This window comes from Gorilla gorilla, chromosome X, assembly GCF_029281585.2.
Source record: "Gorilla gorilla gorilla isolate KB3781 chromosome X, NHGRI_mGorGor1-v2.1_pri, whole genome shotgun sequence".
NCBI lineage: Eukaryota > Metazoa > Chordata > Mammalia > Primates > Hominidae > Gorilla > Gorilla gorilla.
In genome coordinates, this window is record NC_073247.2 from 11,502,501 (window position 1) to 11,528,705 (window position 26,205).

Consider the following 26,205-nt stretch of genomic DNA (forward strand, 5'->3'; position numbering starts at 1 on the left):
AGGCTGGCCCCCACACGCCCAGCCCAGCCTCAGGCCTGGAGTTAGGGAAGCCAGTCATGGCAGGGCTGTTCTTGCCAGTGGGTCCAGGCAAACCCTTCAGCATGGAGCCCGAGGCAGGAGGGCTACACAATCCTGCACTGAGTCCTGAGCTGAGAAGAAGCCTGAGAAACACGCATTTCTTCCTCTGGGTGCTGTCATGCATGGGTGTGAAAACAGGAAATGCCCCAGCCAGCATACACATGTCACCTGTGCACACTGGAACGCACATGACTCACCTGTGCACACGAGCACTCACGCACCTTATCTGTGCACACTGGCACGCACCTCACCTGTGTACACGGGCATGCACATCTCACGTGTGCCCACGGGCACAAAGACCTCATCTGTGCCCACAGGTACACACACCTCACCTGTGCATATGGGCACGCATACACCTCACCTGTGCATACTGGTACACACCTCACCTGTGCACATTGGCACACACATCTCAGCTGTACACACAGGCACGCACACATGCCCTTGCTTCCTCAGGGCACCATGAAGGAGAAGCAGCCCCTCCCGGCCACAGGCCCTGCTCTCCCTGCATTCCTCTCACCCGCCCTTCCCTGCACAGCCCGGTGCTTCCTCAGCTGCCCGGAGAAGATGAAGTCCTGGCCAGCCTCGCTCCTTCCCTCCCACAACCGGCAGGGTTCACACTTCATGCAGGATCCCATCGAGGCCGACTCCCTCATCCCACACCCTTCAGCAGAGAGGCTCACAGACACAGGAGCTCAATTCCACAAAACAGATGGGCCAAGGTATCCTAGGAGGCCCCCACGGCCCTCCCTTCGTTACATCCTGCCCCTCGCTGTGCAGGGAAATGCAAACTGTTAGGAGCTGGCAGGGCCTGTGCCCTCCTCGTAGTCCTGAGGGTACTCCAGGGCCTGGGGGTGGGGAGGGCGCCCACCCTGCTGTACATTACAGAGGCTGGCCCCAAAGTCTGATGCTGGCACAGCCAAGCAGCCAGTTCTTTCCGAGTGTGGCATTAACGCTTTGTGATCTTAGGGCTGCAGAGAAATTCAAAGGCAATTCCGACTGTGTGCTCTGACTGTGTCTGTCTCCAAATTTCTACATGGAAATCCTCATCCCCTGTGAGATGGTGTTAGGAGGTGAGGCCCTTGGGAGGTGATGAGATCACGATGGGGGAGACTCAAGTATGGAATCAGTGCCCTTATAAAGGGGACCCCAGAGAGCTCCCTTGCCTCTTCCACTGCCTGATGACACAGTGAGAAGGTGCCATGTGTGAACCAAGAAGCGGGTTCTCGCCAGACCCTGGCACACTTTGATCTTGGACTTCCAGCCTCCAGAACCGTGAGACATAAATGTGTGTTATTTATAAGGCACCCAAACTATGGAATTTTTCTGTCTTTCTTTTTTTTTTTTTTTTTAAGACGGAGTTTTGCTGTTGTTACTCAGGCTGGAGTGCAGTGGCGTGATCTTGGCTCACCACAACCTCCGCCTCCCGGGTTCAAGCGATTCTTCTGCCTCAGCCTCCCGAGTAGCTGGGATTACAGGCGTCCACCACCACGCCTGGCTAATTTTGTATTTTTAATAGAGATGGGGTTTCACCATGTTGGTCAGGATGGTCTCGATCTCCTGACCTCGTGATCTACCTGCCTCAGCCTCCCAAAGTGCTGGGATGACAGGCGTGAGCCACCATACCCGGACTGCTGGATTTTTTCTTATATCAGCTTAAACAAACTAAGATGATTAATTCCCACAGAGGAATCGGTTTTATCCTTAAGGCGGGGTTAGGAGGAATTCACAAGAGAGACCTGCTGATGGACAGACAGTACATTGCGTGTTGACAGGAGTCCACACCAATGCTGCCTGCAGATGTAGTACCTGACATTCCCATGGGGGCACAAGAGAAGGTTTAAATAGATCTGTTTTCCTTTTCTATGTCTGACCTCTGTGTTTCTTGTCCCTTCTAAAAAATGAAGTAACAATACCATGGCACATTGCTAAGTTGCCCAAGGACAGCAAATGGCTGGGGATGTACATATCCCACAGCACAGCGCCAGGAGCACCTGTGCCCAGCAGATGCAAGGAGCACCATTTCCAGAGCACATGTGCCCAGCAGTGTGCCCAGAGCACCTGTGTCCAGCAGACGCAGAGAGCACCATGCCCAAAGCACCAGTGCCCAGCAGATGCAGGGAGCACCGCAATCAGAGCACCAGTGCCCAGCAGATGCAGGGAGCACTGTTCCCAGAGGACCATGCCCAGCACATGCAGGGAGCACCACACCCAGAGCACCAGTGCCCAGCATATGCAGGGAGCACCATACCCAGAGCACCTGTGCCCAGAAGATCCAGGGAGCACCATTTCCAGAGCACGTGTGCCCAGCAGACACAGGGAGCAGTGTGCCCAGAGCACCTGTGTCTAGCAGACGCAGGGAGCACCGTGCCCAGAGCACCTGTGTCCAGCAGACTCAGGGAGCACCATGCCCAGAGCACCTCTACCCAGCAGACTCAGGGAGCACGGTGCCCAGAGCACCAGTGCCCACCAGATGCAGGGAGCACTGTTCCCAGAGGACCATGCCCAGCACATGCAGGGAGCATCGTGCCCAGAACATCTGTGCCCAGCAGATCCAGGGAGCACCATTTCCAGGGCACGTGTGCCCAGCAGACACAGAGAGCAGTGTGCCCAGAGCACCTGTGCCCAGCAGACACAGGGAGCACCGTACCCAGAGCACCTGTGCTCAGCACATACAGGGAGCACCATGCCCAGAGCACAATGCTTAGGAGATGCAAGAAGCACCGTTCTCAGAGCACCCATGCCCAGCAGATGCAGGGAGCACTGTACCCAGAGCACCTGTGCCAAGCGCACGCAGGGAGCACTATGCCCTGAGCACCAATGTGCAGCAAATGCAGGGGGCACTGTGCCCAGAGCACCCATGCCCAGCAGACTCCAGGGAGCACCATAGCCAGAGCACCTGTGCCCAGCAGATGGAGGAAGCACCAGTGCTCAGTAGACGCAGGGAGCACTGTCCCCAGAGCACCAGTATCCAGCAGACATAGGGAGCACCCTCCCCAGAGCACCAGTGCTCAGCAGATGCAGGGAGCACTGTCTCCAGAGCACCAGTGCTCAGCAGACATAGGGAGCAGTGTCCCCAGAGCACCAGTGCTCAGCAGATGCAGGGAGCATTCTCCCCAGAGCACCAGTGTCCAGCAGACGCAGGGAGCACTGTCCCCAGAGCACCAGTGTCCAGCAGACGCAGGGAGCACTGTCCTCAGAGCATCAGTGTACAGCAGACGCGGGGAGCAATGTCCCCAGAGCACCAGTGCTCGGCAGACGCAGGGAGCACTGTCCCCAGAGCACCAGTGCTCGGCAGACGCAGGGAGCACTGTCCCCAGAGCACCAGTGCTCGGCAGACGCAGGGAGCACTGTCCCCAGAGCACCAGTGTCCAGCAGACGCAGGGAGCACTGTCTCCAGAGCACCAGTGCTCAGCAGATGCAGGGAGCACTGTCCCCAGAGCACCAGTGTCCAGCAGACGCAGGGAGCACTGTCCCCAGAGCACCAATGCTCAGCAGATGCGGGGAGCACCAGTGTCCAGCAGACGCAGGGAGCACTGTCCCCAGAGCACCAGTGCTTGGCAGACGCAGGGAGCACTGTCCCCAGAGCACCAGGGTCCAGCAGACACAGGGAGCACTGTCTCCAGAGCACCAATGCTCGGCAGACACAGGGAGCACTGTCCCCAGAGCACCAGTGCTCGGCAGACGCAGGGAGCACTGTCCCCAGAGCACCAGTGCTTGGCAGACGCAGGGAGCACTGTCCCCAGAGCACCAGTGCTCGGCAGATGCAGAGAGCACTCTCCCCAGAGCACCAGTGTCCAGCAGATGCAGGGAGCACTGTCCCCAGAGCACCAGTGCTCAGCAGACGCAGGGAGCACTGTTCCCAGAGCACCAGCGTCCAGCAGACGCAGGGAGTGCCACACCCCACAGACAGAGGGAGATGAATAACCTTTAACCCACCTGAGATGCTGTTATGATTATTCACAGGGTGCACCCACCTGCTCTGAAGGTCGTCCATGTTCAGCTCAGCGACGTAATGGGTGGCAGAGGAGACAGTGACCACCCTCGCACTGTGGCCAGGGGACCCAGACTCTTTGAGCGTATCCAGGAGAAGGTTGGTCAGCAGGAAGTGCCCTAGGTAGTTCAGGCCAAAATGTTCTTCAAATCCATCTCTGGTTTTCCTCTGAGGGACCATCATCACCCCAGCTGGACAAAAGAGAATATCAGAAGGAGTTAGACTGGGGAAGACAGTGGAGAAATCTCACAGATGGATTCCCCAGATGCGCAAATGGCCCAGGACATCGGAGGGTGGGGTGTAGAGCTGGCGGCCATGTCTTCCTCCTGGGCCTCTGTTTCCTGCTTTAGGTGTGATGGAGAAAATTCTAGAAGATCACTGAAGTCCCTTCCTGCCTTCTGTCTCTGCACCTCTGTGCCTTGAGTTTAAAAAATAATAACCACAGGCCGGGCGCGGTGGCTCAAGCCTGTCATCCCAGCACTTTGGGAGGCTGAGGCGGGTGGATCACCTGAGGTCAGAAGTTCATGCCTGTCATCCCAGCACTTTGGGAGGCCAAGGCGGGCGGATCATCTGAGGTGAGGAGTTCAAGACCAGCCTGCCCAACATGGTGAAACCCTTGTCTCTAGTAAAAATACAAAAATTAGCCAGGTTTGGTGGCAGGGTTCTGTAGTTCCAGCTACTCAGGAGGCTGAGGCAGGAGAATCGCTTGAACCTGGGAGGCGGAGGTTGCAGTGAGCTGAGATCATGCAACTGCACTCCAGCCTGGTGACAGAGCGAGACTCCATCTCAAAAAAAAGAAAAAAAAAGGAAAAGAAAAATAATAACCACAATGATAACACAGCAACACACACAAGAGAGTGAGAATCATCCAAGTCACCAAACGGAGTCCCCTGGACAATTAATTATTCTGGGCGGCTGGGTGCAGTGGCTCATACATGTAATCCAAGGCTTTGGGTAGGTGAGTAGGGCAGACTGCTTGACGTCAGGAGTTCGAGACCAGGCTGTGCACCACAGTGAAACTCCATCTTTACCAAAAATACAAAAAATTAGTGGGTGTGGTGGTGCATGCCTGTAGTCCCAGCTACTCGGGGAGGTTGAGGCGGGAGGATTGTTTGAGCCCAAGAGGTGGAGGTTGCAGTGAGCTGAGATTGTGCTACTGCACCCCAGCCTGGGCAACAGAAATCCTGTCTCCCCCCAGAATTCTGGACAAGAATAGCTGCTATGGCACCCCCTCTTCACTGAGTATCCCACAAACAAACTGCTCAGATGTCCTTTGAGAAATGCTGACCTCAGTATAAACATGGCCCGTCCTCACCCCTACACCACAGGGCAGCCCTGTCAGTCATCATTCTATAGACATCATCACCACCGCAGGTTCTGTGCTTGACACGTTCTATCTGCCAGACACAGAACACCCCCACCCCTGTCAGGCCAAGCCCAGCTGAGCGCTTGCCCTGAAGTCCTTGCTGTGGAGGCCTGATCTCAAAGGTGACTTGTCCTAGAAACACGCACGAACCATATTGCCTTGTACTTAGAGCAGACCAGTTTGCTTGGATATTAATGCCAATGTAGATATGTATTTGTATGTACATGGATAACATAGATGTGTATACATAGGCATCTTATATAGGTACCTGGAATTCTGTATCTATCTACACGTAATGCAAATACAGGCATGTCTATTCATATACATATATGCATATGCATTTGTAAATGTGTTTATATAGCTGTACACTTGGGTATATAACTGCATGTATGCATAATTCAAAGATACATGCCTACAGAGATATATGTTAGCATGTACATATGTGTTCACGTCTTTACATGCATAGATTCATTTTCAAATGCCTACAAATTTGTGCATATTTTCTTTTACATATGTGTTGTATGCACATGTGCATGAGTTTGCATGTGTACACATTTATTCACATGTATACACATGTCCATACACATTTACATCTTTGCATGTGTATCTGCATATAGTGTATGTATATATTATATGTTTCTATTTGGAATTGTATGATCGCAAGTATTTGCATGTGTTCATACACCTACATACACACAGCATTTGTCATTATTTGTACATTGGAACATCTACGTGTATTGCACGCATGAATATGCATTTTGATTCATCTGTGGAATCCCATAGTTTTTGCATTTGTGCACATATTTGCATTTGCAAATGCATTTGAGGTGTATGATTAATACACACACACACCTATCCATTTGCATATGGACACGTTTGTGTTCAAAGATGTATTTCAATATGGAGCTATACTGATATTTGTAGATCTATTTCTGTATTTGTATATGTATGTGTTTGCATCTGCATGTGTACATATCTTCCTATGCATATGCATTTATATATGTGCTTGTGTGTATTTTATATGGAGCTATCTATACATATATGTAGGTCTAGCATTTGTCTACGTATTTGTATATGTATATCTGCATGTGTACATATTTTCCTATGCATATGCATTTGTATATGTGCTTGTATTAGTGTGTATGTATTTTATATCTACACACAAATATATAGAGGTCTAGCATTTCTCTGTGTATTTGTACATGTATACATGCATCTGCAGGTGCATACTTTTTTTTATATGTACATGTAGTTGTATATGTGCTTGTATTTGTGTGTATTTTATATGGATATATCTACACATATATAGGCCTAGCATTTCTCTACATATTTGTATATGTATACGTGTATCTGTACATGAATACATTTTCCTAGGTACATGCATTTGTTTATGTGCTTGTATGTGTGTATTTTATATGTATTTATTTATTTATTTTTTGAGAAGGAGTTTCACTCTTGTCGTCCAGGCTGGAGTGCAATGAGGCAGTCTCGCCTCAGGGCAACCTCCGCCTCCCAGGTTCAAGCAATTTTCCTGCCTTAGCCTCCCGAGCAGCTGGGATTACAGGCACCCGCCACCACACTTCGCTAATTTTTTCTGTATTTTTAGTAGAGACGGGGTTTTGCCATGTTGGCCAGGCTGCTCTCAACTCCTGACCTCAGGGGATCCGCCCGCCTCAGCCCCCCTAAGTGCTGGGATTACAGGCGTGAGACACTGCACCCGGCTGTGTGTGTATTTTATATGGAGATATGTATATATCTATAGGTCTAGCATTTCTCTATGTATTTGTGTATGTATATGTACATCTGCAAAGTGTACATCTTTTTCTATGCATATGCATTTGTATACGTGCTTGTGTTTGTATTTTATATGGAGCTATCTATACATATATGTAGGTCTAGCATTTCTCTATGTGTTTGTGTATGTAGAGGTGTATCTGTAGGTGTATATTATTTGAGGTACACGCATTTGTATATGTGCTTGCATTTGTGTGTATTGTAATATCTGTATGTTATTTGTGCCTCGGTACATGGACCCATTTCCCTATAAATTTTTGATGTGTGTGCATTTGTGTACCTGCCTGTGTTTGTGTACACAATCTTTCCAGTTGTACTTTATGAACACTCAAAACCAAAGCTGGCTCCTCCCGGGCTCAGCATTCCCAAAGAACCAAGCAGGAGCCACGTGGCCTTATCGACCCAACTTTGGAACTCCTACAGAGTTGTCACCACTGCCCCATTCTAGGAATTACGAGACAGTTAATGAGGACAGCCGAGATTCAAGAGAGGGAGCAGGGACTCCAGCTCCCGAAGAGACGAGTGTGAAAAGAATTTGCAGGCCTGTTTTACAGCTTCTCGAACCCATCTTTCAAAACTGTGGATGCACAGGCCGCACTGGATGCCCCATTGCATGGAGGGCCCACGGAAGACTCAGCAGTGGGTCCCGCGGCTCTACACGTCCCTGGCCCCAATGGAGGCTCGACAATTGTGAGATCCTTGAGGAGAAACCAACGTCTTATTCTGGCTGTAGCCTCCACAGTGCGGTTATAGTGCTTTGGGTACAGCAAGGGGGAAATAAAAAATAAACATGGATGGAGGTCTGCTGCTTTTGAGACATGAAAACCCAGCTGGACTTCCTGGGTCAAGTGGAGACTTGGAGAACTTTTCTGTCTAGCTAAAGAATTGTAAAGGCACCAACTGGCGCTCTAAAATGGACCATTCAGCAGTCTGTAAAATGGACCAATCAGTGCTCTGTAAAATGGACCAATCAGCACTCTGTAAAATGGACCAATCAGCGCTCTGTAAAATGGACCAATCAGCAGGATGTGGGCAGGGCCAAATAAGGTAATAAAAGCTGGCCACCTGAGCCAGCTTGGGTCCCCTTCCACGTTGTGGAAACTTTGTTGTTTCACTCTTCACAATAAATCTTGCTGCTGCTCACTCTTTGGGTCCGCACTACCTGTATGAGCTGTTAAGACTCACTGCCAAGGTCCGCGGCTTCACTCCTGAAGTCAGCGAGACCGCGAACCCACCAGAAGGAAGAAACTCCAGGCACATCTGAACATCTGAAGGAACAAACTCGGGACACACCATCTTTAAGAGCCCTAACACTCACCGCGAGGGTCTGCAGCTTCATTCTTGAAGTCACCGAGACCAAGGACCCACAAGAAGGAATAAATTCTGGACACACTCTCACAGAGAATGGTGGCAGGGGAGAGGCACTGCCATGCCACTCCAGGCCTGTGGCCTGCTGAAATCCTCAGGGAGAAATGAGCGGACAGTTCAGGTGCAGTCCTTGCTTCTCACCTGCACACACTTTCCAGCCAGACTCAGTGCTTCCCCCTCCTACGTGAATACCTAGCTTTCAAAAAAACTTCCAGGATACGGAGAATTTATTCCCTGAGCTTATGCCTGTAAAACAACAGGAGTATAAACCAAACGGGAGGGATCCAATATCAATCAGGGTCCAGTATCAATCAATCACAAGACACATGTGTATTAAACATTCAACACTCCTACAGTCCTCAAAGCCCATCTAACAAAACATTTCTGAGAAGCATGTCAGAATTCACCTCAGGAGTTATGCAGAAAAAAAGCCCAGCCGGGTGGGTCATGACTGTAATCCTCCCAGCACTTTCAGAGGGTGAAGCAGGCAGATCAGTTCGGGTCAGGAGTTCGAGACCAGCTTGGCCAACATGGAGAAACCCTGTCTGTACTAAAAATACAAAATTAGCCGGGCGTGGTGGTGCATGCCTGTAATCCCAGCTACTTGGGAGGCTGAGGCAGGAGAATCGCTTGAACCTGGGAGGCTGAGGCAGGAGAATCGCTTGAACCTGGGAGGCAGAGGTTACAGTGAGCCGAGATCACACCACAGCACTCCAGCCTGGGCGAAAGAGACAAAACGAAACAAAGAAACATACCTGCACCTGTCTGTTTCTTGCAGCACAACTCACAACTGCAAACATACGGAATCAACCTAAGTTGATTTTTGTCTCAAAAACAAACAAAAACCAACAACAACAACAACAAAAAACACCAGAATAGGTTGCTGTGGGTGGACGGGAAGCTTTGCATTTTGATGAACTATAAACTTCTTTTTCACGATGCCATTTTCCTCACATTTTATTTGATGTGAAGAATCTGGAGACACACAGCTCAATCCGTGCCTGAAGTGTCTGAAGTGTCATAAATTCCCAGCTTAGGAGAGACGAGCTTATCATGAACACCTGGCTTATGCATGCATGGTTTTGAAAGGCAGCTTCAGGGGGCTGTAAAGCAGGCCTGCAAATTCTTTTGACACTCGTCTCCTCGGGAGCTAGAGTCTATGCCCCTTCCCTTGAATCTCGGCCATGCTCATTAACTTTCTCGTTAATTCTTTTGTAGAACGCCACAGTGGTGTCAACACTGTGTGACTTCCAAAGTCGGGTCAGTAAGGTCACGTGGCCCCTGCTTGGTTCTTGGGAATGCTGAGAGTCTGGGAGGAGCCAGCTTTGGTTTAAAAAGGCTGAGCACCTTCAGCCTGACATGCTGGAGAGGCCCCAGGTACCTGTTCTTGTTGGCCCTCCCAGCTAAGCCCAGCTGACAGGCTGTACCAGCTTCCCGCCACCAGAGAAAGCTATCCTGGACATCCAACCTGGTCAAGCCTTCAGATAAAGTCAGCCCCAGCTGCAGCCCCACAGGAGACCCCCAGGCAGAACTGCCTACCTTCCTGTGCCCCGAAAGTGAATTCATACAAGCTGTATAGAAAACAGCACGGTGGTTCTTCAAAGAACTAAAAACAGATCATTTGCTCGATCCAGCAATCCCACTCCTGGGTATCTACCCAAAGGAAAAGAAGTCCTTATATCCAAAAGACACCTGCAGGCCAGGCATGGTGGCTCACGCCTGTCATCCCAGCACTTTGGGAGACCAAGGCGGGCAGATCCCCTGAGGTCAGGAGTTCGAGAGCAGCCTGGGCAACATGGAGAAACCCCAGAATTGCTTGAACCCAGGAGGTGGAGGTTGCAGTGAGCTGAGATTGCACCACTGCACTCCAGCCTGGGTGACAGAGCGAGACTCCATCTCAAAAATAAATAAATAAATAAAATAATCAAAACAATACAAAACAAAATACCTGCACCTGTCTGTTTCTTGGAGCACAACTCACAATTGCAAACATACGGAATCAACCTAAGTACCCCTCCGTGGAGTACTGGATAAAGAAAATGGAATGGAATACTACTAAGCCATTAAAAAGAATGGAATCGTGTCATTGGCAGTAACTTGGATAGAACTGGAGGTTATTATCCTACATGGAGTCGCTCAAGAACAGAAAAGCAAATACACGTTCTCACTTGTAAGTGGGTGCTAAGCTCTGGGTATGCTTCTGGCATTGAAGGGGCATACGGAATAGAGGAATACACATTAGAGACTGAGGGTGGGGCTGTGAGTGAACCTGTCACCCAGGAAATGGCCACGGTACCCAACAGGTGGTTTTTCATCCCCTGCCTCCCTCCCCCTACCTTCTAGCAGTCAAGAGTTTCTGCTCTTCCCATCTTTGTGTCCATGAGTACCTGCTGTGTACCTTCCAGGTATAAGTCAGAACATGCAGTATTTGGTTTTCTGTTTCTGTGCTTGTTCTCTTAGGATAATGGCTTGCAGCTCTGAGCAAATTCTTGGTGACAACAGCATCGTTGGGGAAGGTATCTTTCGCAAGAGCAGAGGGGACAGTGCTTCTGTGCAGGCAGGTGGTGACCTGTGCTCCAGATGAATCCCAGCCGTGCTAGGGACTCGCCTGGCGGGGAAGCTGCGTGCGAATTCCTGCGCCGTGGTGAATGCAGCAGCCACGTGCAGGGGCCCTGGATGCTGATAATTCATCGTTAGTGAGCTACTGCGAGTAATTATGTTTATTCCTATTATTATTATTATTACTTTGAGGTAAACTCTTGCTGTGTCACCCAGACTGGAGTGCAGTGTTGTGATGTAGGCTCACTGCAACCTCTGCCTCCTGGGTTCAAGCGATTCTTCTGCCTCAGCCTCCCGAGTACATGGGATTACAGGCACCTGCCCCGATGCCCAGCTATTTTTTGTATTTTTAGTAGAGACGGGGTTTCACCATGTTGGCCAGGCTGCTCTTGAACTCCTAATCTCAACTGATCCTCCCGCCTTGGCCTCCCAAAGTGCTAGGACTACAGGTGTGAGCCACTGCACCCAGCCCTACTAATATTATTATTTTTTTTGGAGACAGAGTCTCGCTCTGTCAACCAAGCTGGAGTGCAGTGTGTCCGTATTTTATTTTTTATTTCATTTTTTTTTGAGATGGAGTCTCACTCTGTTGCCCAGGCTGGATTGCAGTGGGTTGAACTCGGCTCACTGCAACCTCCGCCTCCCGGGTTGAAGTGATTCTCCTGCCTCAGCCTCCCAAGTAGCTGGGATTACAGGTGTGCACCACAACACCTGGCTAAACTTTTTTTTTTTTTTTTTGTATTTTTAGTAGAGATGGGGTTTTGTCATGTTGACCAGTCTGGTCTCGAACTCCTGACCCCAAGTGATCTGCCCGCCTCAGCCTCCCAAAGTGCTGGGATCCCAGGTGTGAGCCACCGCGCCCGGCCACGCACCCGTATTTTAAATCACAGTGTCATGGAGACGTTTCTAGGCAGCAAACCCACCTGAAACGCTGATATTTACGGAACGAAAGCCTGACATATTCTGAAGGAGAAATTGTTTTGTTGTTGAGTTATTTGCCAATGGCTTTAGGTATTAATTTTCCTCTTCCTATGTAAGCAGAGCATTGAAAGACCAGATTGGTGCCAGGTAGAGAGATTGGATGGGTGCCTGAGATGCCTGTTAGGAGGCCATTATCATGGCCTAGGAAGAGATGATGGTACCCCAGAGGAGGGATTGACGGAAGTCCGAAATGCAGAATTGAGTACTAGTTAGACAATCGATGGCAAATTCAAATGCCTGTAGGCTTTTGTATGTGTTTTAAATTTTCCATAATCATGTTTTTTTCGGCATCAGTAAAATTCTATTTATTTTTGTCAAGTTATTATTTTCTTTTAAATCAAAGGAAAGTATAAAAAAGGTGCACAGGGCTGGGCACGGTGACTCACACCTGTAATCCCAGCACTCTGGGAGGCCGAGGCAGGCGGATGACCTGAGGTCAGGAGTTTGAGACCAGCCTGGCCAACTTGGTGAAACCCCGTCTCTACTAAAAATACAAAAAAAAAAAAAAAAAATTAGCTGAGTGTGGTGGCGGGCACCTGTAATTTCAGCTGCTTGGGAGGCTGAGGCAGGAGAATTTCTGGAACTCAGGAGGCAGAGGTTGCAGTGAGCTGATATCGTGCACTGCACTCCAGCCCCGGCCGACAACAGCGAGACTATGTTTCAAAACAAAAAAAAAAAGGTGCAGAGATCATGAGGGAAATCTCAGTGGAATCATCCAAAGTGAGCACTCTCCCCTCTCAGGTAACCGCCTCCCACATCTGCACCCCTAAGCCCTTTTTTGATCCAAAATTAATTATCTCATTCTTCTAAGGTAACTACAATTCCAATTTCCATTACCATAGATTTAATTTGCCTGTTTTTTTTCTGGGAGGCGGAGATTGCAGTGAGAAGAGGTTGTGCCACTGCACTCCAGCCTGGGTGACAGAGCAAGGCTCTGTCTCAAAAAAGGAAATAAATAAATAAAATAAAATAATAATTTGCCTCTTTTTTTAAATTTTAATTTAATTTAATTTTTGAGATGGAGTCTCACTCTGTCGCTAGGCTGGAGTGCAGTGGCACGATCTTGGCCCACTGCAGCCTCTGCCTCCCGGGTTCCAGAAATTCTCCTGCCTCAGGCTCCTGAGTAGCTGGGATTACAGGTGCATGCTGCTATGCCCAGCTAATTTCTGTATTTTTAGTAGAGACGGGATTTCACCGTGTTCCCAGGATGGTCTCGAACTCCTGACCTCGTGATCCATCCACATCGGCCTCCCAAAGTGCTGGGATTACAGGCGTGGGCCATCGCGCCCAGCCTGTTTCTTAAAATTTCAATAATTTTTGGGAAACCAGTGGTTTTGGGCTACATGGATACATTCTTTTGTGGTGACTTCTGAGATTTTGTTGCACAAGTTTTAATCATCAGCAAATATACTGATGTTTCATTGCGAATTTTCTAAGGAATAAGAAAACCCTGTGGCCACGTCAGTGTATCGGGTGCCGTCCACGTTAGGAGCATTCACGGAATCTGTCTCTTCGCCAATTCAAAGGTGGAGAATACACAATAGAACTATCGTTCATTGATCTGCCAATCGAAAGGTGGAAAATACAGAATAAAACTATCGCCCATTGATCTGCCAATTCAAAGGTGGAAAATACGCAATACAATTATCGTTCATTGGTCTGTGCACCTAATGGCATTTTACTGGGGAGTGAACGCTCAGGGTCGCAATCACATATTGTGCCTCAAGCAGTGAACACAGGTGAGGTGTATCCCGAACAGGGGAGAAGGGAGAGTTCTCCGCTCTCCAAGCGGAGAACTCCAGAGAAAGGAGAGTGGTGGGGATGAAAGGGCAATCAGAGAGAGAGAGAGAGAGGAGAGAGAGAGGGAGGGCAAAGAAGGAAGAGAGAAGGAGAGGGAGGAAATAGGGAGAAAGAGAGACAGAGAAAGAGAGATGGAGAAGGAACAGGGAGAGAGAGGGAGGGCAAACAAGAGAGGGAGAGAGAAGGAGAGGGAGGAAATGGGGGAAAGAGAGAGAGATGGAGAGGGAACAGGGAGAGAGAGGGAGGGCAAACGAGAGAGGGAGAGAGAAGGAGAGGGAGGAAATAGGGAGAAAGAGAAAGAGAGATGGAGAGGGAACAGGGAGAGAGAGGGAGGACAAATGAGAGAGGGAGAGAGAAGGAGAGGGAGGAAATAGGGAGAAAGAGAGAAAGAGAGATGGAGAGGGGGCAGGGAGAGAGAGGGAGGGCAAACGAGAGAGGGAGAGAGAGGGAGAGGGAGGAAATAAGGGGAAAGAGAGAAAGAGAGATGGAGAGGGGGCAGGGAGAGAGAGGGAGGGCAAACGAGAGAGGGAGAGAGAAGGAGAGGGAGGAAATAGGGAGAAAGAGAGAAAGAGAGATGGAGAGGGAACAGGGAGAGAGAGGGAGGGCAAACGAGAGAGGGAGAGAGAAGGAGAGGGAGGAAATGGGGGAAAGAGAGAGAGATGGAGAGGGAACAGGGAGAGAGAGGGAGGACAAATGAGAGAGGGAGAGAGAAGGAGAGGGAGGAAATAGGGAGAAAGAGAGAAAGAGAGATGGAGAGGGGGCAGGGAGAGAGAGGGAGGGCAAACGAGAGAGGGAGAGAGAGGGAGAGGGAGGAAATAAGGGGAAAGAGAGAAAGAGAGATGGAGAAGGAACAGGGAGAGAGAGGGAGGGCAAACGAGAGAGGGAGAGAGAAGGAGAGGGAGGAAATGGGGGAAAGAGAGAGAGATGGAGAGGGAACAGGGAGAGAGAGGGAGGGCAAACGAGAGAGGGAGAGAGAAGGAGAGGGAGGAAATAGGGAGAAAGAGAAAGAGAGATGGAGAGGGAACAGGGAGAGAGAGGGAGGACAAATGAGAGAGGGAGAGAGAAGGAGAGGGAGGAAATAGGGAGAAAGAGAGACAGAGAGATGGAGAGGGGGCAGGGAGAGAGAGGGAGGGCAAACGAGAGAGGGAGAGAGAGGGAGGAAATAGGGAGAAAGAGAGAAAGAGAGATGGAGAGGGAACAGGGAGAGAGAGGGAGGGCAAACGAGAGGGAGAGAGAAGGAGAGGGAGGAAATGGGGGAAAGAGAGAAAGAGAGATGGAGAGGGGGCAGGGAGAGAGAGGGAGGGCAAACAAGAGAGGAAGAGAGAAGGAGAGGGAGGAAATGGGGGAAAGAGAGAAAGAGAGATGGAGAGGGAACAGGGAGAGAGAGGGAGGGCAAATGAGAGAGGGAGAGAGAAGGAGAGGGAGGAAATAGGGAGAAAGAGAGACAGAGAGATGGAGAGGGGGCAGGGAGAGAGAGGGAGGGCAAACGAGAGAGGGAGAGAGAAGGAGAGGGAGGAAATAGGGAGAAAGAGAGAAAGAGAGATGGAGAAGGAACAGGGAGAGAGAGGGAGGGCAAACAAGAGGGAGAGAGAAGGAGAGGGAGGAAATGGGGGAAAGAGAGAAAGAGAGATGGAGAGGGGGCAGGGAGAGAGAGGGAGGGCAAACAAGAGAGGAAGAGAGAAGGAGAGGGAGGAAATGGGGGAAAGAGAGAAAGAGAGATGGAGAGGGGGCAGGGAGAGAGAGGGAGGGCAAACGAGAGAGGGAGAGAGAAGGAGAGGGAGGAAATAGGGAGAAAGAGAGACAGAGAAAGAGAGATGGAGAAGGAACAGGGAGAGAGAGGGAGGGCAAACGAAAGGGAGAGAGAAGGAGAGGGAGGAAATAGGGAGAAAGAGAGACAGAGAGATGGAGAGGGGGCAGGGAGAGAGAGGGAGGGCAAACGAGAGAGGGAGAGAGAGGGAGGAAATAGGGAGAAAGAGAGAAAGAGAGATGGAGAGGGGGCAGGGAGAGAGAGGGAGGGCAAACAATAGAGGGAGAGAGAAGAAGAGGGAGGAAATGGGGGAAAGAGAGAAAGAGAGATGGAGAGGGAACAGGGAGAGAGAGGGAGGGCAAACAAGAGGGAGAGAGAAGGAGAGGGAGGAAATAGGGAGAAAGAGAGACAGAGAAAGAGAGATGGAGAAGGAACAGGGAGAGAGAGGGAGGGCAAACAAGAGAGGAAGAGAAGGAGAGGGAGGAAATAGGGGGAAAGAGAGAGAGAGAGATGGAGAGGGGGCAGGGAGAGAGAGGGAGGGCAAACAAGAGAGGAAGAGAGAAGGAGAGGGAGGAAATAAGGGGAGAGACAGAAAGAGACAGACAGAAAGAGAGAAAGGGGGAGAGAAGGAAGGCAAAGGAGAGAGGAGGAGAGATGGGGAAAGAGGAAAGAGAGAGAAGTGGGAGACAGAGGAAGACAAAGGAGATAGACAAGGGGAGAGACAGGAAGAGAAAGGAGATAGGGAGAAGAGGGAGGGTGTGTGAGAGGGAAACAGAAAGGGAGAGAGAGAAGAAAGAGGGGAGAGAGAAGAAAGGGGAGGGAGAGAAGAAGGGAAAGGGAGGGAGAGAGGGAGAGAGAGAATGGGAGAAAAGAGAGAGAAGAGGGGAGAAAGAGGGAGAGAGGGAAGGAAGGAGAGAGGGAGGGAGGGAGAGGGAGAATGGGAGAGAGAGAAGAGGGGAGAAAGGGAGGGAGAGGGAGAATGGGAGAGAGAGAAGAGGGGAGAAAGGGAGGGAGAGAAGAGGGGAGAAAGGGAGGGAGGGAGGGGGAGAGAGAGAAGAAACAGAGGAGAGAGAAGAAGAGAGAAAGAGAGAGCGGGAGAGAGGGAGAAAGGGAGAGAGAGAAGGGAGAAGGGGAGAGAGAAGGGGAGAGAGAGGGGGAGAGAGGGAGGGAGGAGGGAGAAGGGAGGTCGAGAGCAAAATAGTAGAAGCGGGGATGGGGTAGATTGAGGAGAGAGAGAGACAGAAAAAGCAAAAGAGAGGAAAACTGAGACAGTGAAGAGGTGGAAAGAGAGAATGACAAGAGAGACAGGGGGAGAAGGAGGAGAGAGAGACAGAGAGTTACAGAGAGAGAGAGAGAGAGGAGAAAAGCATTTGAGTAACTGAAAAACCACTGCTTCTCAACCCACTTCCTAGAATCTCGGGAGGGCGGTGGGAAGGATGGAGCCAGTCCAGGGAGGCTGTGGGACGGACGCCCTGAACATCTAGCCTTCTCTGGCAGGGAACAGCCTGCCGCAGAGTCACAACAGACCACATCCCATGCTGCTGCCAACACCAACACTAAAAGAACATCCAAATGCCTCCTGTTCAGAGAAGGCGCCATCGGCAGAGGCAGAGGAAACCACTACAGAACAGAAAGCTACTCTATCCGCAGGAGAGCAGCTCTGGAAGAGAAGCAAACAGAAGGCACGCAGAATAAATGGTCTACACCTGTGCAGACTCAAGGATCCGCTGACGAATGCATGCGCCGCGATGCAACACTTTCCGTCTTCCCGGGAGGGAGACCAGATGACTGTGGAGCCCGAGTCACATAGAAAATGCCAGAGGCGCCCACAAAGACAAGAGATGGCTGCTCAGGTGTCCGTCCACCAAAAAGTGGGTCCTCAGTGAGGACCGGCTCCATTGCACCTCAGTCTTCTGTTGATGCAGAACTGCACACCTGGGCTTCCCCTGAATGAATCTTCCTTAACTCTCATGAGTCTTCCAGGTGCCCTGTGTCCATTTGCTCATTTGAATGAACTCATTAGAATTCATTCATTCGATTCCATTCATTCATTTGCATCATTTGAATTCATTCCTTCATTTGAATTCACTTGTTCCTTTGAATGCATTCATTCACTGAATTTATTCATTTAATTTCACTCATTTGAATTCATTCATTCATTCCTTTGAATTCATTCATTCCTTTGAATTCGTTCATTCCTTTGAATTCACTCATTCCTTTGAATTCACTCATTCCTTTGAATTCACTCATTCCTTTGAATTCACTCATTCCTTTGAATTCACTCATTCCTTTGAATTCATTCGTTCATTTGACGTCATTTGTTCATTCATTTGAATTCATTCCTTCATTTGAATTTATTCATTCCCTTGAATTCATTCAGATTCACTCATTTGAATTCATTCATTCATTCCTTTGAATTCATTCCTTTGAATTCATACATTCCTTTCAATTCATTTAGTCCTCTGAATTCATTCGTTCCTTTGATTCATTTGTTCATTCATTAGAATTCATTCATTTGAATTCATTTGTTCATTCCTTTGAATTCATTCATTTGCATTCATTCATTCCTCTGAATTCATTCATTCATTTGAATTCTTTCATTCATTCAAATTCACTCATTTGAATTCATTCAACTGAATGAATAAATTTGAATGAATGAATGAATGAATGAATGAATGGGTGAATGAAGAACTGTACCAAAAAACAGAGTCTTTAGGTCTCTGGCCAGGGAAGAATCATTGTTATTTTTCAGGGTCACCTTGTATCGTGGATGTATTTCTTTGGTGGTAGGAAAAATAATGCTTAGTAATTCTTTATCTCAGAAAGAAATTCATCCATTAGAGTTATGGGAAGATGTCTGACAAGGATAAATCTATAAATCCTCTGCAGTTATTAAAAATCCATCAATTTTCAGACATGGGAATGGGAAGCTAGATAAATACAATCTTGAAGTGAATAAACCATAAATACTGGCTCTGCAGGAGGTCTATTATTGATTTATTCTTGTGCTTGATAAATCATCACGTTGCCTCTGAGCTTCCCACAGCAGCCAGACAGAGGCAGTCGGGTTCTATTTTCAACCCACTAGCAAATGAAAAAGATATTCTATGTCTGAAGTATTTAATGTTTGCAAAACCTTGATTGCTCTAAGAATAAAAAAAGAACAGCATGAAGTGTAGCTCCTTCTTGCCTTGGAAGTCACCCTTGCTGAGCTCAGCTGGGGCTGTTTTCCATGAGACTTGAGGCACGTGGTTGACTAGCAGGAGTTTTGGAGGGAAGGTTCTGGGGAAATAGTTTAGGGCAGCAGTCCCCAACCTTTTTGGCACCCGGGACCATTTTTGTGAAAGACAATTTTCTGAAGACAGAAGGTGGAGGTGGAATGTGGGGATGGTTTTGGGATGATTCAGGGGCATGACATTTATTGTACACTTTATTTGTATTATTATTACATTGTACTATATAATGAAATAATTCTACAAGTCACCATCATATAGAATCAGTGGGAGCCCTGAGCTTGTTTTCCTGTGACTAGACAGTCCCATCTGGGGGTGATGGGAGACAGTGACAGATCATCAGGAATTAGATTCCATAAGGAGCACACAACCTAGATCCCTCGCATGTACAGATCATCAGGCTTTAGCTTTTCATAAGGAGTGCACAACCTAAGTCCCTCACATGCACAGTTCACAGTAGGGTTTGTGCTCCTATGAGAATCTAATGCTGCTGCTGATCTGACAGGAGGCAGAGCTCAGGCAGTCATGTGAACAATGGGGAGTGGCTGTAAATACAGATGAAGCTTTGCTTGTTCACTTGCCACTCACCTTCTGCTGTGCGGCCGGTGTCCTAACAGGCCATGGACTGGTACTATGACCTGGGGGTTGGACAGCCCTGGTTTAGGGGTCTGCAGACCCCCTACTAGCCTCTTAGACACTAAAAGTACCACCACTGGAGTCCTTCCCTGAGGCTGCCTGTAAATAGAAACTCTATTTACATAAGTTGACACCAGCAATATCCCAAACATGCAATCCAGCAATCTCATTTGCACACAACGAAGAAGAATTCTGATGCACAAACCAAGGAGAAAAATCCTTGATTTCTTCTCTAAGTCAAGGTACATCTGGCCCAAGCTTCAGCACACCGGCTGGTGATGAACCCATTCTCAGCGCTGACTGTGTAGAATCCAGCCTTCTCATTTGCACACCACGAAGATGAATTCTGATGCACAAACTAAGGCATGCAATAAATGAGAAAAATCCTTTACTTCTTCTCTAAATCAACGTACATCTGGCTCAAGCCTCCAGCACAAGAGCTGGTGATGAATCCATTCTCAGCGCTGACTGTGTAGAATCCAGCCTTCTCATTTGCGCACCACGAAGATGAATTCTGATGCACAAACTAAGGCATGCAATAAATGAGAAAAATACTTTGCTTCTTCCCTAAATCCAGGTACATCAGACCCAGGCCTCCAGCACACGGGCTTGTGCTGAATCCATTCTCAGTGCTGACTGTATAGAATCCAGCCTCGTCATTTGCACACCATGAAGATGAATTCTGATGCAAAAACCAAGGCAAAAAATGCTTTACTTCCTCTCTAAATCAAGGTTCATCTGGCCCAAGCCTCCAGCACACAGGCTGGTGGTGAATCCATTCTCAGCACAGACTGTGCCATCTGGGCTACTTCTGGCTTGAGGAGCACTTATCCCTGCAGCTTTCCATCCACCCTGGGTACCTCGGGAGGCCCCTTTCCAAGCCCGTGGGCTTCACGAAGCTCCATGGTTCTGTTCCATTTCCAAGAGAACCAAGAGGATTTGTCAACCAGAGACTGCCTCTCTGCATTTCTGTCTTCTTGTGAAGAGTGGGCAATGGGTATTCAACACAGCCTCCAAAAGTGAAGTCTCCAGCTCTTTTCTAGAAGCTTCTGTCTGTACCCACAGAGGAAAAAAAAAAAAAATCCAGATCCTCTGCAACTGAGCTCTTCTCAACAGTGACCCCAGGGACAAGATGAACCTTAGTCAGCCACAAAAACCTATAGGGAGTCCAGGAAAGCCACAGCCTGAGCAACCTCTTAAAAGATGTAGAACGAAAAGATAAAAGGAAGAAAGCGCAAACTGTTATTTCAACCCATCATCTTGTAACAAATGGATTCTCATTATCACCTCCTGGAAATGGTGTTCTGAGCAGCACAGGCTGGGGAATTCCAGGGAGGCGTGTGACTTGGGGTGTAATCTTCTCTGTACTTTACATGACTGTGTTGTCACATTGCAAGAGGTGTGTTTTCTAAGGCAGGACATTTCACAGAATGATTATTGATCCAATGTTTGTTTCCTTTGCTAGAGTGTGATTTCTATGAGGTCAAGAATCTTGTTTATTATTTTATTTTTCCTGCAAGTGAAGTATGTGAAGGGCAGAGCAGGTAGGTATGGCAGGTTAAATAATGCACAACTCAAGATGTCCAGGTCCACATTATTCATGTGGGAGACAGAATCATGACCCCAAAAATGCCCACATTGTAATCCCCATGTGGGAGACAGAATAATGGCCCCAAAGATGTCCACATCCTAATCCTCACGTGGAAGACAAAATAATGGCCCCAAAGATGTCCACATCCTAATCCTCACGTGGAAGACAAAATAATGGCCCCAAAGATGTCCACAACCTAATCCTCACGTGGTAGACAGAATAATGACCCAAAGATGTCCACATCCCAATCCTCATGTGGTAGACAGAATAATGACCCAAAGATGTCCACATCCTAATCCTCATGTGGAAGACAAAATAATGGCCCCAAAGATGTCCACATCCTAATCCTCATGTGGAAGACAAAATAATGGCCCAGAAGATGTCCGCATCCTAATCCCCATGTGGTACACAGAATAATGGCCCCAAAGATGTCCATATCCCAATCCCCATGTGGAAGACACAATAATGGCCCCAAAGATGTCCATATGCTAATTCCCATGTGGTAGACAGAATAATAGCCCCAAAGATGTCCACATCCTAATCCTCATGTGGGAAACAGAATAATGGCCCCAAAGATGTCCACATCCTAATCCCATGTGGTAGACAGAATAATGGCCCCAAAGATGTCCACATCCTAATCCTCACGTGGAAGACAAAATAATGGCCCCAAAGATGTCCACATCCTAATCCTCACGTGGAAGACAAAATAATGGCCCCAAAGATGTCCACATCCTAATCCTCACGTGGAAGACAAAATAATGGCCCCAAAGATGTCCACATCCTAATCCTCACGTGGTAGACAGAATAATGACCCAAAGATGTCCACATCCCAATCCTCATGTGGTAGACAGAATAATGACCCAAAGATGTCCACATCCTAATCCTCATGTGGAAGACAAAATAATGGCCCCGAAGATGTCCACATCCTAATCCTCATGTGGAAGACAAAATAATGGCCCAGAAGATGTCCGCATCCTAATCCCCATGTGGTACACAGAATAATGGCCCCAAAGATGTCCATATCCCAATCCCCATGTGGAAGACACAATAATGGCCCCAAAGATGTCCATATGCTAATTCCCATGTGGTAGACAGAATAATAGCCCCAAAGATGTCCACATCCTAATCCTCATGTGGGAAACAGAATAATGGCCCCAAAGATGTCCACATCCTAATCCCATGTGGTAGACAGAATAATGGCCCCAAAGATGTCCACATCCTAATCCCATGTGGTAGACAGAATAATGGCCCCAAAGATGTCCACATCCTAATCCCATGTGGTAGACAGAATAATGGCCCCAAAGATGTCCACATCCTAATCCCATGTGGGAGACAGAATAATGGCCCCAAAGATGTCCATATCCTAATCCTCACGTGGAAGACAGAATAATGGCCCCAAAGATGTCCACAGACTAATTTTCATGTGGTCGACACAATAACGGCCCCAGAGATGCCCACAACCTATTCCCAATTTGGAAGAGTAATAACTCAAAACGTGAAAAAATGTCCATGTCCTCATCTCTGGAACACATGAAAATATGACTTTCACGGCAAAAGGGCCTCTGTAGATGTGAATCAGTGGAAGATCTTGAGATGGGGTGATTATCTGAGATGATCCTGGTGGGCCCCAAATAATCACAATGGTTCTTCTACAAGGCAGGCAGAAGAACAAGAGTGAGTGAAGGAGACAAAAAAAGAGAAGGCAAGATGAGAGAGAGAGAGAGAAGGGAAGAGAGGGAGAGAGAGAGAACAAGAAAGAGAGATTCAAAGGTGTCTCATTGCTGGCTTTGTTGTTGTTTTTGTTGTTGTTTTGAGATGGAGTTTTGCTCTTGTTGCCCAGGCTGGAGTGCAGTGGCGCGATCTCAGCTTACTGCAACCTCTGCCTCCCGGGTTCAAGCAATTCTCCTGCCTCAGCCTCCTGAGTAGCTGGGATTACAGGCATGCGCCACCATGCCCAGGTAATTTTGTATTTTTAGTAGAGATGGGGTTTCACCATGTTGTCCAGATTGGTCTCGAACTCCTGACCTCACGTAATCCACCTGCCTCGGCCTCCCAAAGTGCTGAGGTTACAGGCGTGAGCCGCTATCATTGCTGGCTTTAAGGCCAGGTTGGAGGCCATGGGTGAAGAAACGCTGACAGTCTTCTAAAAACTGGGGAAGGAAATACTCTCCTCGAGAACCGGTGTCAGCCATAGACTCAGGAATTTCACACTGGACTTACTGGCTTGAGGTGCCTCTGAGGCATTGAGTGAAGGTAAAAGGTCTTAGCATGGAAGAAAGGTCTAGATAAGTCTAGGAAGAAGTAAACCCAATATGTGCATGAGATTTTCTACAGAAGAGACAGGGTACAGAGACAATCCAACAACAAGACCCTTTTGATTCAAATTCAACCCTGTCCCAGTTTCCAGAATATTTTTGTTTGTTTCTGAGAGCCCTGTGTGCCTTGTTTAAAATCTGTTGAGAAAAGGAACAGAGGAGAATCCTAGGAATGCGATAGCCATTTCAAGAGGTAAACGTGGTGGTTGAGTGATGGAGTATACGCTGGTTAGCCTGTGTCAACTGGTGTTAGCCTGTATCCACCGTCAGAGATGTGGTTCATATACACATTGCTCAGTAAAATTCTGCTCCCCCCAGAACACAGCAAGATTCTGCTGAGAAACATATCATATCTGATATTCCTAATTTTTTTTTTTTTTGAAACAGTCTTGCTCTGTTGCCCAGGCTGGAGTGCAATGGTGTGGTCTCGGCTCACTGCAGCCTCCACCTCCCAGGTTCAAGCGATTCTCCTGCCTCAGCCTCCCGAGTAGCTGGGACTACAGATGCCCGCCACCACACCTGGCTAATATTTGTATTTTTAGTAGAGACAGGGTTTCACCATATTGGTCAGGCTGGTCTCGAACCCCTGACCTCAGGTGATCCACCCACCTCAGCCTCCCAAAGTGTTGGGATTACAGGGGTGAGCCACCGTGTCCGGCCTGAGATTCCTAATTTTTTCTGCTTACTGGTGGATGCAAGCCCATACCAAATGGATGGAAGTAGTCGCACAAAAGTCCTAAGAGGATAGACAGTTCTGTTTTGTGTGTCTCTGTGCAAGGGCACCATGTCATGTATGTATTTCCACCTCCAACTGCTCTGTGATAAAGTGCTCCCATTACTGATGAGTAAGGGTGTTACACAGAATGAGGAAGTGAGACGTTGGGCTGTGTAGGATCTCCACAGTGCCTCTAAGTGGTCTCCACGTTTGGTGACTTACAATGCTATAATTCTAATCACTTCTAATACTGATAGGTCTTCAGCAAAGGAAGTCCACACCCAGTGCTGAGACAGAAGATTCCAAATGGCTGCTGACTGGGAAATCATTTATGCCTGCATAGAAACTTCAGATCCCACCAGGATGGCAAATCTGAAAAGTGTTATTCATCTCCAAGGAGAAGACACAGAAACTTAAAATCATTCCGGACCTTCCAACAAGAGCCACTAGCATTGATAACACGATGTTTCTTACCAGGCTAAGTACATGGAAATGGTGTTGTCTGTAGCTACTTGAGTGGCACTCACACATCATAGCTATGTCTGCACGTATTTTTATGCATAAATACATATACATCATACATCAAATACATATACAAATACATATGCACTCACACATCATAGCTATGTCTGTACAAATTTTTATGCATAAATTGGCATCACACTCTATGTATAGTTTTATATCCCATGCTTCTCCTTTAAACTCTAGCATAATAATTTCCAATTAAACAAGTGGGTTGAGGGGGAACCGTGGGTATCTCATCCACTTTCCTATCCTCCAATCCCATTAATGTTATAGAAAAACACGAAACACATCAAGACAAAAAGAAAAAAAAATTAGATAGAAGCTACCCTACCACATCTTGGCAGCTGGAAACAGACAGGTATTACAACTTTAGTACAAAGAATAATGCTTTCTCCCTCTTTACAGACATGTCCATATCCTAATCTCCAGAATTTATGAAAATGGTACATCAGAGAGCACAAGGGGTTTTGCAGAATTAAGAATCTTTAATGGTCTATCTAGGTGGGTAATGGAGTAATTACATTGGGTAATCACAAGACCCTTTTGCTGATTTTTTTGTCTGCAATCTGAAGTGTCAATAACTTGATAAATATTTCACGTATTTGAAAGGAATGTGCTGTCTTTATGGGCTCACTGTTTGACGTACGTCTGTTCTATCCACTGTATTAATGTCACTATTTATTTCCTCTCTGAATTTGCATTTGGTCTCCATCTGTGAAAGTGACGCATTAAATTCTACTAGCACACATGCTTGTTGGTGTATTTCTGAGAGCTTTAGTTCTATGTATTTACTTAGTTTGGAGATGTCAATAACTGTACCTCCTCAGTGTGGAGGGTTCAGGTTAACTTTTATAAAAAATAAAATGGACTGCAGCAGGGGATGAGGGTAATGGGCATCAGTGTTACGAGGAGAAACATTAACTGTTGCAATGACCTTAAGCACTCAGCGTGGCCCAAAGAAGGGCTCAAGGTCAACAGTAAGTGTTGCAATGACTTTAAGAGCTCAGTGTGGCTCAAAGAAGGGCTCAAGATCAAGGGTGGTTTGTGTTGAAGATTGGCAGATGGGCAGATTGAAGGTGGGGAAGGGGAGATATTGACTCCACCTATCTGGGGGAGAATGTTGAACAGGGGGTAAAATCAAGAGATAAATGGTAATGAGCTTCTAGTGCCCAAATAATGACTCTCAGGGAAATGCGGTGATGGTTTTGTAAGATAACATTTGGGAAAACATCAACCCTTAGCATGTGCCTAATACACTTTTGTCCAAGTGGACAAGTCAACGTGTCAACTCCACACAACATGTTATCGTGTTTACCATTATTTCAAAGTAACATGCTAACAAGAATGATGCTCTTCCAAAGCTATCCGTGAAACGAAGCAGTGACTAGAAATAGCAGGTATGTTCAATAATTTCCATGGATATCCTGTTTTGCTGAGACACTTCTCTCGCATGAAAGCTAGAGTTCCTGTTTGCGTTCAAATTAACCCCTGGCTTGCTGCAATTTC

General features: G+C 47.8%; 1 protein-coding gene across 4 annotated transcripts in view; it reads right to left on the reverse strand.

The window, feature by feature from the left end:
* Nucleotides 1–26,205, reverse strand: part of DHRSX (dehydrogenase/reductase X-linked) — a 294,832-nt gene that overhangs the window by 40,920 nt on the left and 227,707 nt on the right. For all 4 annotated transcript variants that reach the window (XM_055376339.2, XM_055376338.2, XM_055376341.2 and 1 more), the window contains one exon: nt 4,053–4,260. In XM_055376339.2, the coding sequence (XP_055232314.1) occupies nt 4,053–4,260 (208 nt within the window). The remainder of the gene's footprint in view (nt 1–4,052; nt 4,261–26,205) is intronic.